At 44.8% G+C, this 16,454-nt stretch overlaps 1 protein-coding gene across 1 annotated transcript in view; it reads right to left on the reverse strand.

Annotated features, from left to right (window-relative positions):
* RRAS2 (RAS related 2) overlaps positions 1–15,550 on the reverse strand; it is a 38,538-nt gene extending 22,988 nt beyond the window's left edge. The window contains exon 1 of the mRNA XM_079967033.1: positions 15,295–15,550. Within this exon, the coding sequence (XP_079823159.1) occupies positions 15,295–15,399 (105 nt within the window). The 5' untranslated portion in view covers positions 15,400–15,550. The remainder of the gene's footprint in view (positions 1–15,294) is intronic.
* Between the last annotated feature and the right edge of the window lie 904 nt (positions 15,551–16,454).

Below are 16,454 nucleotides of genomic sequence, written 5' to 3' on the forward strand. Positions count from 1 at the left end.
TACTTTGCAGCCCCTTAATCTGTTACAGGGGTTACCCCAACTCTCCAGAGCAGATCTAGTGAGGGCAGGGAGAACATAAGGGGGAAAGTTCCATTGCCCAAGCATAAATCCTTGCTCTAATTGGGACAAGTGCATTGGATACCATGAATAGATGAATCGGACAGAAAGATCATTGACTCTTTATGCTCCAACCAGAACAGATTAGTTACTGTTGACCCTTGCTTCTTTTATGCTTTACATTACTGAAGAACAGGTTGTTGTTTTTTAATGACTAAGCATTAGTGGAGAAATTAATATTTATAAAGACTCTGCCTCAAGAGAGTGTGGTTAGTTCCCTATGTCATTGTTTGCTGGATCAGACTTTGCTAAAACGATCAGAACCACTGAGATTAAGTTAACAAAAGGTATTAGTACAATGTCTGATGACACTAGAGATAAATACACAAATCAGAGAGATTACTCTAACATCATAGTGACTAGAAGTATACACTGGGAATGAGAGTTGACAAGCAGCTTTATTCTCTTTACTGAATGGTTCCCTCTCCCCATGCTGAGCCACAAATTATACGCTGCCATTAACAGAATGAACAACGGCTCAGTAAGAAATTGTGTAAAAACCTTTATCTACTGTAAGCCACACAACAGTCAAAAATACCTTAACCACTTTTTTCCAAAAGACTGCAAGAAGTTAACAACACACATTGCTGCTGTTAAAGTTTGGGAGCCCACTACTGCTTTGTATTAACCAATGCCCTACTCCCTGAGTAGAAACTCAAGACTTCCTTAGCCAAGTGTGTCTGGTACCATTCCAGATGGGAATGTAAATACCTGCAGTTCACAGCCAATCACTTTACAATTACTAAAGGTAAAGGTAAAGGTACCCCTGCCCGTACGGGCCAGTCTTGACAGACTCTGGGGTTGTGCGCCCATCTCACTCAAGAGGCCAGGGCTGTCCGGAGACACTTCCGGGTCACGTGGCCAGCGTGACAAAGCTGCATCTGGCGAGCCAGAGCCGCACACGGAAACGCCGTTTACCTTCCCGCTGGTAAGCGGTCCCTATTTATCTACTTGCACCCGGAGGTGCTTTCGAACTGCTAGGTTGGCAGGCGCTGGGACCGAGCAGCGGGAGCGCACCCCGCCGCAGGGATTCGAACCGCCGACCTTTCGATCGGCAAGCCCTAGGCGCTGAGGCTTTAACCCACAGCACCACCTGCGTCCTTACAATTACTACGTTAACATAATACAAATAAACACGTTTGGTTGGGCTAATGAAGTGTTACAACTGGGCAGTCTCCAGATGAAGAGTAAACCTATCAAATTTGGAAGTATCTGCATGAAAAAGCTCTAGAAAGTCAAGATGTAACCACTGTTATCTATCAAATTCCAGAATAAAAGGAGTAATACTAGGAACTTCAAAAACAAACAAAACTTACACACTTACACACACACACACACACACACACACACACAAGATTTCCAAGAACCATAAATGTATCTGAGAACCAGAAGTCTACAAGTAGCCACTATAGGGATGTTTGAGCACTGTGCATGCTATGGACTTGGGATTTTTTGGAAATATTGGTGCTGGGTGGGCTTCCCCTCCATAACTACCGGTATATTAAGTAAAGTTCTAGTGCTGATTGGATGATGTTCAGTGTTGATGCATGCAGGGAAATTTTATCTTGAAAGTTTAAAACTATAAACGTTGACCGCTCAGCTTTGTTTTTATCCACAGCTCCGCAATCAATATAGATCTATGCAAAGTAGCTTGTAGTTACAAAAAGTGAGAGTGCTCACCATGCCTACTGATTTCAGAGCCATAGAACATTAAGTCTAGACTCCAGGAGTAAGCCAGATATGAAGCTTGCATTACAAAACTTCACTAAAGACTTTCCTACTTTAAGAGTTCAGGGCACATGAGGGGGATCCGTCAGAAAATCAGGAGAAAATTCAGCCCCTTTAATAGCAACAGATGTGTATTAAGATAGTTACTGCTGGGGGCTTTCCAGAAAGGTACTTCCCCTTGAGGGCTCCTGCCCCAACTTATTTTCATTTCTTGTTATTTGCATGAGTAAGTTCCCACATGTGAGTTGTTCTCAGGTTACAGATAACCTGTGTGAAAGCCTTGCTGAGGATCTAAAAGTAGAAGAATGAATGGAGAAGAGAATACAATGCATAGACACACAAACCTCTGAATACCAGAATGGCTTTCAAAGGGGTTCTTTACTTCAATACAGCTCCAGGGTCATAAGGTTGCCAAGTCATCTCACAAAAATGCCGTGCTGAATATTGGAGCTTATAATAATAGTGATAAACCCAAATCATGCAATAAAAAAACAAGGCATCTGGAGCTTCTAAATTTTGGACTTATTTGAAATTTAAAATGCCAGTCAACTGCTAGCAAGTACTTATTTCATACTGCATAGTGCAGGCATAGGCAAACTGGGCCCTCCAGATGTTTTTGAGACTACAACTCCCACCATCCCTAGCTAACAGGACCAGTGGTCAGGGATGATGGGAGTTGTAGTCCCAAAACATCTGGAGGGCCCAGCTTGCCTATGCCTGTCAGTGCATTGTCTTTTGGATCACCACTTCCAGGAATGCCCCTTTTAATTATACATACATATTTTAATTATACATACATACATACACACTTGCACCTAAGCCAGATATAAAACTATAATTGTTAAATCTACAAAGAGATCATTTCCCAGTTGGACTAGGCTTGCTGCACAGAATCAGCACACACTTTCCAGTGTGGACTGTTAGCACATGAGAGGTTTCTACAGCAAGAACTCATAGGAACTGAGACAGGAGGAGACAATGCATTTGTTTGCTATTGCAGGCAGCCCAATTTCCATGAGCAAAGGGGAAGCAATGCTTAACTTATAATAAATGCTCCCAAGCTTAACATATATTTGTTGGTCAAATGAAAGCTTGCCTGTAGCAGCCATACAACTGGGTATTGGTGCCCCTGAGCTCCAAATTAAACTACTTAGAAGTATTTTAAGAGAAGCTTCTACAGAATACCAAACAGAAGAGATTCCCAAATGCACACTGGTTATTATTGTTCACTTTCTATAAAAGTTATCAGTTTAAAATAGTGTGTGTGTAAGCAAGTACTATTTCTGTTGAGACACCTGATGAGCTGTCAGCTGTGCACTTGTGCCACAGAACTAGCTCTGAGAGTTGTTATTTGGCACTTTTTTTGCTTTTGGTAAATGAAAGAACACAAAGTTAGCATCTATGAAAGAGCTGTATTGCAGGGGAGTAGACTCTTGGCCCGAATGTGACCTTCCAGGCCATTCTACTTGTGGCCCTCAGGACTCTCCCCATGCCATGCCCCTCCTTAAGTGCTCTGCACCCTCCTTAAGTGTTTTTGCCTGGGTTTAACCTGTTCTTGAACTATAGTTGTGCCTCTTCCCTGGATGAAGGTTGAAGAGATGAGGGGTGTAGAAACTAGAACGGAGTCGGTTGTCCAATGGTAAGGGTCACATTCCTTGCTTCACCTAACACTGGATGGAGCTTTGCTGTCTTTTTGGAGAAGCTACCCAAAAGTGTACATACTCCAGCTTTACCTATTGGCCTCTTTAATGATCAAACCCAAAATCAGATTGCTAATGTGTGTAGCCCACTTATTACCTATTTGGAATGGAGAGCTAGAAATTAATTCTTCATTGCAACATGTTGCAATTTGAGCACTTTTAGAGTTGCCAATTTTTGAAAGGGGTAGATGCTTTTGAGCCTTTTTAACAATCGCACAGCAGGCAGAAGAACAACAGCATCTTTCCCCATCGCTGAACTTTCCATAAGGTACAAATTTACCTGTCAATTTCTGCCATTTGTGCAGCTGTCACAATGTTTAGCCTTCACCCTCTACCCCTCCCCCTTTTGACAATGCCCCCTCCCCCTCCCCCACCCACTTCTACTTCACCTTCCAAATCACCACTGGAAAATTCCTGCAAGAGTTTTGGATAAGGAACTCATTATAGCACATCTCTCAAACGTACTCCGATGCATCCAGGGCACACAGTAAGGACAGCAACTGCTATCCAAGCACACAGATTCTCTCCACACACACTGCATTTTTTAAAAGCTTGTTTCAACACATTGTTAACCAAGAGGCAAATTCAGCTCCTTCCATAGTGTGACATTCCAGATAGGAGAAGGTACAGAGTATTATCCCCTTGCTTAATAAAGGTCAGTGGAAGGCAAGCCTCTTGACAGCTTGATCTTCCTTAAGTATACCAAGAAGAAGTGGGGAAGAAGAGGAGGATTGTTTTTCCTGCTCCCTTCTCTCCAACAGCAGGTTTGCTGTAATTATAGGGCATGAAACCAAACTATTAAAGCACTGACAGCTGTCACCCTGTAGTTGGAGGAGTGCTGTGGCTGTGCATAAAGGATAAACACTGCTATCTGTATGAAGGAAGTCTACAATCAAGTGCTTGGCCCATCCAGCACACAGGTATGTGCACTGAGGTCCCATTTAGTTGAGTGGCAGCCAAGCATATTTTGGGTGCTCTCTCTCTCTCTGTTATTTGTTCAGTCGTTTGGTGCAAATTATCCCATTTGCACAAAGATGGCATGCTCAACTCACTCCCTTCACAGCTTCCAAGCTTTGCTAGCAGAAAATCAATTCGAATGTATCCTTCCAGAAAGGGTTATATAACAAACTCTTACATGTTTTGAAATAGCTCGAGAGCTTTCTCAAATTCATAAAACTGTTTAAAATATCACTGCAAAGTCAAACTTAGCTTTGAGAGCTCATCAGGACACCTATTTAAAGCTATGTTGCTCATCCAAGCTCTAACCCTCACCCCTACAGATTTACCTCCCAAACTGGTGAGGATGGTCCAAACAGCCCAATGTGCACTTCTGTAGACAAAAATAGCATTGTCTTGTTATCACTCTTATCAATTCCCATCTAGCAAACAAAAGACGCTTTTCAAGACTGCAGGATCTCCAAACCTCTTGGGTTGCAGCTTAAAGTAGTAGTGGAAGGACATGCTTGAGTTAACTACAAAATGAATGGAATGCAGCATGCCAGGGAGTTACCAGATTAACCCCAAGGGGAAGTGGTCTGACTATATAGTGCCATTTTACTACCCTGACTTGCGAGAAAAAAATGTGTTTTCATACTGAAAAACTGAAACTATCTTAATATAGCTACAAACTTTTGAAATTGATGCACAGGCATGTCACTGGCAATACCCATTACAACACATACCTGTTTATAGAGCTAACGTGGTGTTCGCACGTGAATTTACAGCCATCACTTGCGAGACTCATAGGCTCTACAAAGGGGATTTAGTTGTCATTAAAAAAACAAAAAGAGTCAAAAGATTTGCTTTCTACAACTCATTGTTCTAAGCATCCCTTCCTGCCTTTGGTGAGTTCCAGGTCTCTTTGTGATCTTGCAGCCAGAAAGGGGAATGTTCCCAGTGCACTTTATAGGGCAGAGGTCAGCAAACTTAAAACACCTCGGACCGGTGTTTCCAGTGCCAATTGCGGGGTGGAGCGCGTGCGCACACACTATTTCCAGCGCACTTCTGAGTCGGAGGAGCACCAGAAATAGCTTGTGCACATGTGCACGGGCCTCCTCCGACCCGATGTGCACCAGAAATAACACTTGCGCATGCGCACAAGCTATTTCTAGTATTCCTCCAACCCAGAAGTGGGTAGCCGCGCCGCGCAGCGCCGGTAAGAGCGGGCGGTGGCAGCGGGCCGTGGGGGTCACCGCGGGCCAGATAAATGAGTCCCTTGGGCCTTATCTGGCCCACGGACCTTAGTTTGGGGACCCCTGTTATAGATGCTCCACATTCCTCAGAAGCAGTGTGAAAATTCAGCGGCAATCCACCACTTCACTGCCCATCTCCAACTGGGAATAAGGCTGCACCTCATCCACTCATCTTTAGAACATTTCTAATTTAACTTTCATCATAACTGATTTCAATGAGACATAATACAATTGAAACTCATCGCCATTACACAATAAGAAATTCACTTAAAAGCAAGACACATAAATATAATTAGTGAGTGCAGTGCAGAGGTACCGGAACTCACCACGAACACCTCCCTTGCTCTCTTAGAATAGCAGTGGCACCCACCTGAGTTCCAGCAAGTTCCAGCTGAAAAAAAAGCCCTGAGTGGGTGTATGAAATGAGTATTATCCACTTCTGCGCAGAAAATACCTCAATTTAAAGTTGCCTCACATTCACTCCGTGATTGTTATAATTTGCTGTAAATATAAGGCTGGTGCCGCCCCCTACATACAATAAAAATATTCTCCGATCTTTCAAGTGGCACAGTCTGCAGCAGTAAACATGGATCTCTTTCGAACTCTGAGCCCTCTGGTTCTATCTAGTTAGCAAATTCTCCCCCAAGCATTACCACATCGTTATTTGGTGCTGTTGCCGTTAACTGCGTAAGTTGCAATCCAAACTTCTGTTTTGTTTGTTTAAATGGCAATCACTCAAGTCCTTCTGATACAGGGTGTTAAAGCTTCCTTTCAAGAGGCATGGATTGCAACCAAAAACCTCCCCTGATATTTTTAGCTAAGTTTTAACAAGCTTTAACCACTTCCTTTACCCCATCGCAAGAAACCTGTTCAGAAAACAATGCAAAGTTTCAAAACTGCCTGCTTTTTAGAAGGCCCCTTAAAGAAGAGGTCACTACCTCTGCAAGACATGAGGGTATCTTGTGCTTCTTGAAGGAAATATATAAACATAGCAAGATCAATAGACAGATTCCACTCCGGATTGAACATCATTACTGAAGCTGGCAAACCAGGAGCTCTTAAATTGATGAATATATTAAGCTACCTTATTTAAACATGGGTCCATCTTGAAACAGCTCTCATGCAGCCCAGCTGTCCAAGAACCTGGAGCCTCCTACACAGACAGAGCCTGTGTGTTCCAGATAGTTCATCTGGAATATGAGGCTCTCAGAATCAGTCCTGCAGCAGATGTAACAGTATGATTGTGACAGCCAAGAAACATGGATTTCCCTTGGAATCAGACAATATACAGTGTGAAAGTATGGTAGGTGTTAACTGCCATTCTCTAATCAAGAAATCCATGATGTCTTGTGGTTATTGCTTAACCAGAAAAGCCTCTTGTTTGGGGACACACACACTATTTTGACCCCTTTCGGCTTTTAGTCTAGTCATGTAGCACCATGATATACCAATATATCACAATGTCTGAAATAAGAATGGAGTTGTATAGAGGCATTGACTGGTTTCATGGTTTTTTCCCACATCGCGCGCGTGCACACGCACAAACATTATGATTTGTGATATATTGCCAGGTCAAAAATTATGCAACTGATATCACAATAGGGACTTCAAACCTGTTTTGGACAATATATCAAGCCCCAATATACATTACCACCTGCTTCAGAAATAGAAATAAGTTGTATCTTATCTGGATAGTCTAAGCTGGAACACCAGTAACAGTGACTCTGGTCAAAATAGTGTGTCAAAACAAACACATGTTTTATAAAAGAGGAATTCCACATATTTAGGATTTGTTGGTTTGCCACATCATGAGAAGAGAAGACTCCCTGGAAAAGACCCTGATGTTGGGAAAGATGGAGGGCACAAGGAGAAGGGGACGACAGAGGATGAGATGGTTGGACAGTGTTCTCGAAGCTACAAACATGAGTCTGACCAAACTGCGGGAGGCAGTGGAAGACAGGAGTGCCTGGCATGCTCTGGTCCATGGGGTCATGAAGAGTCGGATATGACTAAATGACTAAACAACAACAACAACAACAACAACAACAACAACAACAACAACAAATAAAGACAGATTCAGATTCACTATCACTGGGGATATTAAATTAACTAGAGCTAATCAGCAGAGTGCACAACAATGAGCTTTTATTATTTATTTATTTATTTATTTATTTATTTATTTATTTATTTATTTCCCACCCTTTGCTGCAAGGTCTCAGGGCAGGTTACATAAACTTTAAAAAATCAAAACAAGTTTAAAAACTTTTCTTTAACTGCTGTTCTACACATGCAATTTAAAGAAAAATCAAACATGTAGCAACACATTTCTAACATTTTGTATACACAGAGTGTACTTTTGGAATGTTTCTTCTAAGTAATAGCTACAGACTGTTCAACTTAAGCCTAAATGAACTAGGAAGCAAGCAACTGTTTGCAGTTTTCCTTAAAAAAAAAAAGTTGAGGATCCACTAACCCCTATTCCTTTGGGCACAGAAACTCAGAAAGTTAAGAGGGTTAAGTGGGAAGAAAATGCAGGGTATATTGTGACAAACCGTGCACGACAGCTGGGGGAAAGCTCTGCAACAGCTGCATGCATTCTATAGCATAACCAACACCACAAAGCAACTTATCCCTACCTTATCCCAAGCTAAAGCAAAGAGTCTATTCAGGTTGCTTTTCCAAGCAATTTGCTGGGATTTGGATATTCAAGAACACCAGCGGCTAATTGCATCTTAGGCATCTTTGCACTCAGCCCCTCAGCTTGACATAGCTACCCTGATCTCAGTTGTGCTTAATTCAGGATGTTCTGGGAATGGAGGAACACTTCTTCCCCTTGAATCAAATTGGAGGTGCGCTCTGCTCTTGCAGATTTGACAGGGGATATCCAAAGTCAGCCATACTCAGGAATAGATCCTTCAGAATCTACGAAAGCAACAAACTTAAGTGACTTGTTATATCGATGGTTCTGCTCAGAGCATGTCTTAGTCACAGGAATTTTTCCAAAGTAAATATTCCCAAGAAAATAAACAAGAAAATAGATGTGCCTATTACAGAAGAAGCATCCAAGAACACTTCTTCCATTTCTGGTAGACCTGGTGACTGTGGGGCAGTGAGGTGTGAGCAGACCTGCCTCTTGAGAAACTGGTTATTGCCAGGTCTATTCCTCCATTGTTTCTCAGCAGGGAGACCTTCTGTCTATGCATGGGCATCCAGATTATATATTTCCACCTGCTGCTATTTTGTTGTTGTTGTTGTTCCCCAAGCTCCCTGCACCCTCCTTCCCTGCCCTTAAGTGCACTGCTGCTGCAATCAATGTTACTGCCCCTCCAACAGCATTTCTCTAGAACACACACAAGACAGGGTAATGCTGGACTACACTTCAGGGTTGTTGTGAATATGGACATGGCTTTTGGTTACTTTGCAGAAGGCAAAGCCCCACCTTCTGCAATATGGGTATAATAAAGATGGACTTTGCATTGGCACTAGCAGGAAAATTTTAAATCTTCCGGGGGGGGGGGGGATTTGATATGAAATAAATGCAGGCCAATAGTCCATCTGGCCCAGCATCCTAGCCAACATGATGCCTATGGAAAGGCACAAGCAGGACCTGAGCACAAGTGCACTCTCCCCTGCTGTGGTTTCCAGCAAATGGTATTCAGAAGCATTGCTGCCTCCAAAGTATAGCTAGTAACCACTGATAGCCTTATCCTCCAAGAATTTGTCCAGTCTTCTTTTAAAGCCATCCATGTTGGTGGCCACCACTGCATCTTGTGGAAGTGAGTTCCACAGTTTAACTATGTGCTGTGTGAAGAAGCACTTTCTTCTACCTGCCCTGAATCTTTCGACATTCAGCTTCACTGGATGCCCCCCATGAGTTCTACTGTTAGGAGAGAAGGAGAAAAGCTTCTTCATGCGATGCAAAATTCTATACAGTGGTACCTTGGGTTACAGAAGTTTCAGGTTAAAGACTCTGCTAACCCAGAAATAGTACCTCGGGTTAAGAACTTTGCTTCAGGCTGAGAACAGAAATTGTGCAGCAGTGGCAGCAGGAGGCCCCATTAGCTACAGTGGTGCTTCAGGTTAAGAACGGACCTCCGGAACGAATTAAGTTCTTAACCCGAGGTACCACTGTACACTTCTGTCTAAACTGAAAAGCCCCAAATGCTGCAATCTTTCCTCAAAGTGGGGTTGCTCCACCCCCTTATCATTTTGGCTGGCCTTTTCTGAAGGAAACTGCCTCCCCATTGCAGATATCTGTCTCTCTTGGACATATTTGCCTTTGGAGAAATCTATTTCCTGGATTTCCTTCTAAGTCATTGCTTTAGGTCAGTTTCATCCCTTATTCCAGTCAGGATCTTTGCAGCCACAAAGAGCACAATTTCCTTTTTGGGTGGGGTATTTTGAACTCAGAAGAAAAGCACATTCACTCAGACATAAATCCTACTTCACTCAGTAAAGCTTGCCTCCCAAGTAAGAGTGTATTGAATTGCAGGCTTAATTTCGTACAGTATGTCAGTGGTGTAACCAATTTGGAAATTACAAAGTTCAAAGGATCTATACCATTTACTGCAGAAGTAGCTGCACCTCTTATGAGAAAGGTTATGCAGATCCAGTGGGAGTGCCCAACGTCTCAAGTGCAATCGATTACTGCACCTGTGGAACTGAATGTGATCTATGACCTACGCCTGCAGCAGCCTTCCCCAACAAGGTGCCCTTCAAATGCTTTGAACTACAACTCCCAGCCAGTAAGAGCAATAGTCAGGAATGATGTGTGTTGAATCTGGAGGGTGTAGAGATCTCCTGCATGCCAAAAGAGCATGCTATGAACTAAGTGCTATATTAACTTTAAACAGATAAAGCTAAGCCAAGTGATGCTGCTAGTACTTTTCCTTACTGCTCCAACAATTAAGGAGTAATCAATCACTAAGATTATCCTGCAGGAACATTGTTAGTTGCTCCAAGAGTTGGCAAGGCTCATTTGACAACAATAAGAAACCAAACCATTAGTGGTGTCATCAGCCCAGTCCTATAGAATACTCTGCCAAAAGACATTCAGTGGGTGCATTGTGAGCCAAGTTTTAAATGCCTGCTGAAAACTTTTCTAATTCATCAGGCTCATGCAGGAATTCTTTCCACAATAGTTAACTGAGTTCTGATTTTAACTTCTCATATAGTTATTGTATGGTGCCATGGACAATTGCTGAAAGCCACTGACATTTTTAAACGATTTGTGAAATATAATTATTTTAATTCATAAATACATAAAACAATGGAAGCTGCTGTTTGTTGCAGCTATGACTATATGAATTTCATATATTCACATTTCATCTTCTTGCTGCTTCAATCCATAACAAAAAATGAACGAGAACGAGAACTTCAGTCTAGTATGACCGGGACAGGCTAGAAGATGAGGATGTGGCACTGATACACCCGTAGTGGAATGCTGCACAGGGGCATGGCAGCAATGAAAATCTGCAGTCAATGCAAAGTTTCATATATTAAAACCTAAAACAACACCTGCCTCTGAATCCAGCAGCAAGCTACATCTACTCCCAATGGCAAGACACTCTTTGCACTGTTAAGAGGTCACACTGTGGATCTGGACACCGCTCAGCAAGTGCCAAGTTTTATACACTCCTGGGATGTTTCACACAATTAGTTCATTCTTGTCTTCCCTGCCAGAAAGATGACAGTGTCTCTTTCCTCCCTCCCCTCCCAGCTCTTGCTACAGAAAAGAACTGGGGTTAGTTTGTACAGTAGTGATAACTTTATCTAGCCCTGGAGAGACCCTGGCTTACAGTTAGAAGAACTAAATGAATGTTTATAGTGGTTACAGCATCAATTATGAAGAGACTTGCTACTTGGACAATGAATGCATTGTGAAATGCTTGGCATGATTAAGGGTACCATGAACGCCCCCCCAAAAAATGATCTAGATTTCTCTGCTGTTACTATGAAGCCACTGTCCAGGCTAACTAACCTTACAACATTTAAGAAAGTCAGTTTTTATTGCTGCAGCAGAGGGTGAAGGCGTTTGTAAAATAAGCTTGGCTGAGTAATCGCAATACAACACTCAGCTTGTGTAGCTTTAGTCCATAGTGATGCATTGCTATTAAAGGCAGTTGCTGATGACAGGTACAGTTGTGCTATTACTATGCAGTGTGGACAAAGATTACCACCAAAGCAAGCACAGCTGCACTTTCACAGCAGCCAGCTTTCAGAAGAGAATTTTGTATGCACTGCAAAGCAATTTCAAGGCACAGGGCTTTAGGAAAGCCATGATACTCCTGCATCTGAGCACCTAGGTTAAGCCCCCCAAATCCCACTGTAGATGGGCTGTGTTATCTGGCAAAGGTTGTGCAAGTACATCTGAGGATTCACTAGCACATTATATCAGACCTTTATCATTACTCACAGGGTTTCGCATGCAATGAAAGCAGCAGCCTTACTAAGCATTGCCCAAGAGCAAAGTAGAACATTTTGCCACTATGTATGTTCCCCTTGCACCACAGCAACATGAAATCACACGTGAACTTGAACTAAGTGCTATGCAAGTTACATCAAAAGTAGAACTAGAAATGTTCTACTTCGCCTCAAGCCTAGATAAAGCAAACTGAGCTTAGAGTACTTTAATTGGCTATGGTGAGCAAAACTTATTGGAAGTCAATTAAGATGTTTGCCTGAACAAAACTTTCAGGAAATCTGCACATAGCTGATTAGAGCATATTCTGAAACCCAATACACACATTTTAGCTCACCATTAAAAAAAAAGAAGATACAGAATAGCTCACTTATTCCTCATTTCTATCTAGAAAGCAACTCAGATTGCTTGTGACGCTGTGTTGCCCGAGTGAAATCTAATGAGCAGTATCAGCTCATCAGCGTCAGGATTTAAAGTCAGTCGTTAAATCCAGCTGCTCTGATCTCATCTAAAGTCACATGTACTTTGCTAAATGCAGGTATGTAGATTTAGATATTTTAATGGCACAACAGTGGAGGCTTACTGCACTAAATTTTGGAGTATGATTCTATGTACTCTTTTGGCCTCACTGTGTCAAAAACCAACTTTGGAAACCAAGTGATGCATCTAGCCCACAAAAGCTTACATCCCTGCTAGCCTTTATGGTGCCATAAAACCAAAGTTGTTTTGGCCACAGCAGACTGACATGCCCACCCCTCTGGAATGTAAAACTACACAGGAGGATATATAGCCATAGTCAGCATCCAGACAGTACTATCTATGGAAACTATACAAAGTCTGAATGGTAATCTGTCAACTGTAGCTTCAGCCATGCAGGGATAAACTAATTATCTCCATCCACTGGCAAATATCCACCAATAAGCCGCACAAAATGGGATTACAATTATTCTAAACCCAGCATTTCAGAAAAGGCAAGCTATTCAGGTCTTTGCTACCATGCAACAGCAGTAGAAGACAGCAGACATTCAAACTGATGAACAAACCCAACATTATGTGTAGATGACCATAAACAGCCCTTTAACTCAAAGCAGGACTGTAAATGGATACTTTTATGGTTGCACTTTGGCTTCCATTTTTTTTCTCCGTCAAGTCAAAATGAAATCAGAAGAGAGTCAGAACACAGCAACTGTCAGATACATTTCAATTCTGTGTGCTTACTCAAAAGTTAGTACCACTGTGTTCAAAGTCTTGCAGGCTTCTGTCAGGAGTTCATTATTTCAAATCCTAGATAAAGGTAAGTTTTGGGGTGCATTTTATACATTCCATGAACTAATCTAACAGTTTTCCCATCTTCAGAATGCAGCGGTGCAAGCAATAGGCTTCAATTTATCTTTCAATGGGGCTGTGGAATTCTTCATTAATATGCCAGTTGAGTTAGAGACAGTGAAAGACATATGAAAATAGTATGAAGTGCCTGATGGCTGCCCTGAACTAGTAGTCACAAATTTTGTGCTCCAAGTGCAAAGCTGCACAGAATCAACCTGTTTTCCATTTCCATCTATTGCAAAATGAGCTAAACACGATACACAATCTAATATTTCTACTATCTCTTCCAAGCATATACAAATCATGCTTCCCAAGCGTTAACAATTCCCAACAATGCCAGATCACCTTAGCTGAAACACTCAACTTTTCTGTGCACAACCACCAGACCACCCCTCTCCTTCCCATCCCCTCTATGGCAACATAACCTCAGCCGCCTTATACTGCCTATATAACAAGAATTTTATTTCCTGTCCCTAGTTTACCCTCAACATATGCACACCAATATTTTGCAAGCTCCTTTGAGGTTTTACTGCAACCAAGGAGCATATAAATGTTCTGAAATAAATAATAAAAATAAACTACACACAAAAGACAACCTGAAATTGTTACTTTGGTAAGAGACCATTTCCCTCCCACTTCAACACATAAACGTGGAAGGCACACTTCAGTTCAAGGTCCTCGTGCCCTACAGGGCTTGGATACGCTGAACAAGAGCAGTCAATCTCCTCATCCATTCAGAGCCTTAAGCAAACATTACATCAAGGCTGAAAACCTTAAATAAACATTGCATCAAGGGCTTTTTTTATATAAGTGTTCAGCCTTTTTTCCCCGTTTCCTTTTAAGCAGCGGCTTCTACTTTATCACAAAGTATTTTCCTACTTATATGCCCTCAAGCAGATGCCAATACTCTCCTACGCAAATAATACGTATCTAGCTCAATAAGCATCACCTCTTTAGGAGAGGTTACCTGGGCAGAGGTAACGCGCCCGTCACCTGCCAGAAGAGGAATTAAGAAGGAAGAGAGATTCTTAACGCATCGCCTTTGCTTGGAAGGATTTTGTTCCATCAAGTATGATGTAAGCAAAAAGTCAAAACATCTTTGAACACACGCCAAAGCTCATTGGCTGCCAACGCGGCCGGTTCCCAGACAGTGCTTAAAGGAACATACCTGTTGCAAAGCAAATTCCTGGAAAGGCATCCGAGAGCAGAGATTTCGCGCCGACAGAGCCTGAAGCTACGGGAAGCAGCCTCGGTGGCCGGCGGGCTCCCTCGGAAGTAAAGCCCGCCGAGTTTGGGGGGCACTTATCCAAGGAAGGGGGACGGACCCACATCCAGTCCGAAATCGCCCAGCCGCGCGGAAGCAACGGGCCGAAAAACGTCTCGCCAAACACAGCCGCCCCGTCGAAGTTGGCGCAGGGAGCAGGACCAGCGACACACACCCTGCCCTCCGGCTGTGCGCGCCTCCAGGCCCCAGGAGCAACGTCGCCGCCAAGCCAGCGGGCAACCCCTCCCTTCGCCCCCAGCCCCCCCGTCCAGGCAAAAAGCTCCAGGCTCCTCTGGCCCCGAGCAGCGCCACAGGCCTCCCCCGGCAGCAGGCGAGAGAAGCTTCGCCCCTCCCAGCAGCGTCTCCCGTCCAGGCGCGCGCAGGCTCCCCACACGCCCCAAGGGGGCCCCCACTCTGCGGGCAGCCCCGCGGAGGAAGGGGAGGGGGCTTCGGCCGCCTGGCGGAGCCGCCGCCGCCGCCGCCCCACCCTGGCGAAGCACAGCAAGAGGCGCCGCCGCCTCCGCCGCCCCCTCGCAGGCCCCTCACCTGGATGAACTGGATGGTGAGCGCGGACTTGCCCACTCCGCCGCCGCCCACCACCACCAGACGGTACTTTTCCTGCCCCGGGCCGTCCCGGCAGCCCGCGGCCATCGAGGAGGAGCCCAGGCCAGGCGAAGGCGAGCAAGGGGCGCCGCGGGCACCTCCCGGCCCGGGCTAGGGGGTCGCTGGCCGCGGCCGCCGCCTCGCCGCTCCGGGGCTGCCACCGCCACAGGCCCAGCGAGGGGGGACTCCGGCCAAGAGAGGCGCGAGCGAGCGAGCGAGCGAGCGCAGGCGGCGGCGGCGGCGGCGGCGGCTCGGAGGCAGCTGCCAGCTGCAGGCTCCTCCTTTTCGGCGCGGCAGCTGCGAGCAGAGTGAAAGCGGCAGCAGCCCCGCTCCGGCTACAAATGGCCGTCAGGAGGTGGGCGCCGGCATGCAAATAGATTTATGAATATGCATGAGCTGGGCGGGGGCTTCTCCCTTCGCCAAGCGGGGCAGCCAGCGCCTGGCGAGCGCGGTCTTGCTTACACACGGAGGCGGGCGGGAGGGGGTGGCTCTCACACGCGCGCGTCCCCTCTCTCAGTCTCCGCCTCCCCCGCGCCTCAAATTCCCCCCGTGAGTTTTTTGCTGAAAGGACTTGCATTTTTTTTTATATTTCGGGGGTTTTTTAGAAGTTGTTGTTGCAAAGAGAGTGATGTGCGGAACTCCTATGTTTTGCTGTGAGAGCCGCTTTGCACGTCGTTTCGGTCAAGGAAAACCCTCCGGTTTTTCGGATGAGTTGAAGTCGGCGGCGAGCCTCGCGTCAGTCAGCAGAGATTCCGTTTGCAACCCTCGGCCACGCAAACGCAAGAAGTGTTTGAGGATTTAAGTGTGCTCTACAATGTCACGAAACTCAATGAGCATGGCAATGATGGTCCTGGCAGTGCAGCAGGGTCAGGACCCCCAGGGCATCACTGCTTGGAGCCGCATAGCCAAGGAGTTCTTCAGGCTCCCACTCCTGCCAACCCACTTGACCACTACAGCCTTGGCAGGCCCGCCCGCCCCCCATAGCCAGTCCCCGTGGCTATCTCTCTGGCACCATGCACCTATGGCAACAGAGCTGGCCTTTGAATGAAGCAACATGAAGCAGTCTGCTATCCACAGGGACAGCAGATTCAACCTCCCCCCCC

The sequence above is a fragment of the Podarcis cretensis genome (assembly GCF_951804945.1).
Source record: "Podarcis cretensis genome assembly, chromosome: 1".
Classification (NCBI taxonomy): Eukaryota; Metazoa; Chordata; class Lepidosauria; order Squamata; family Lacertidae; genus Podarcis; species Podarcis cretensis.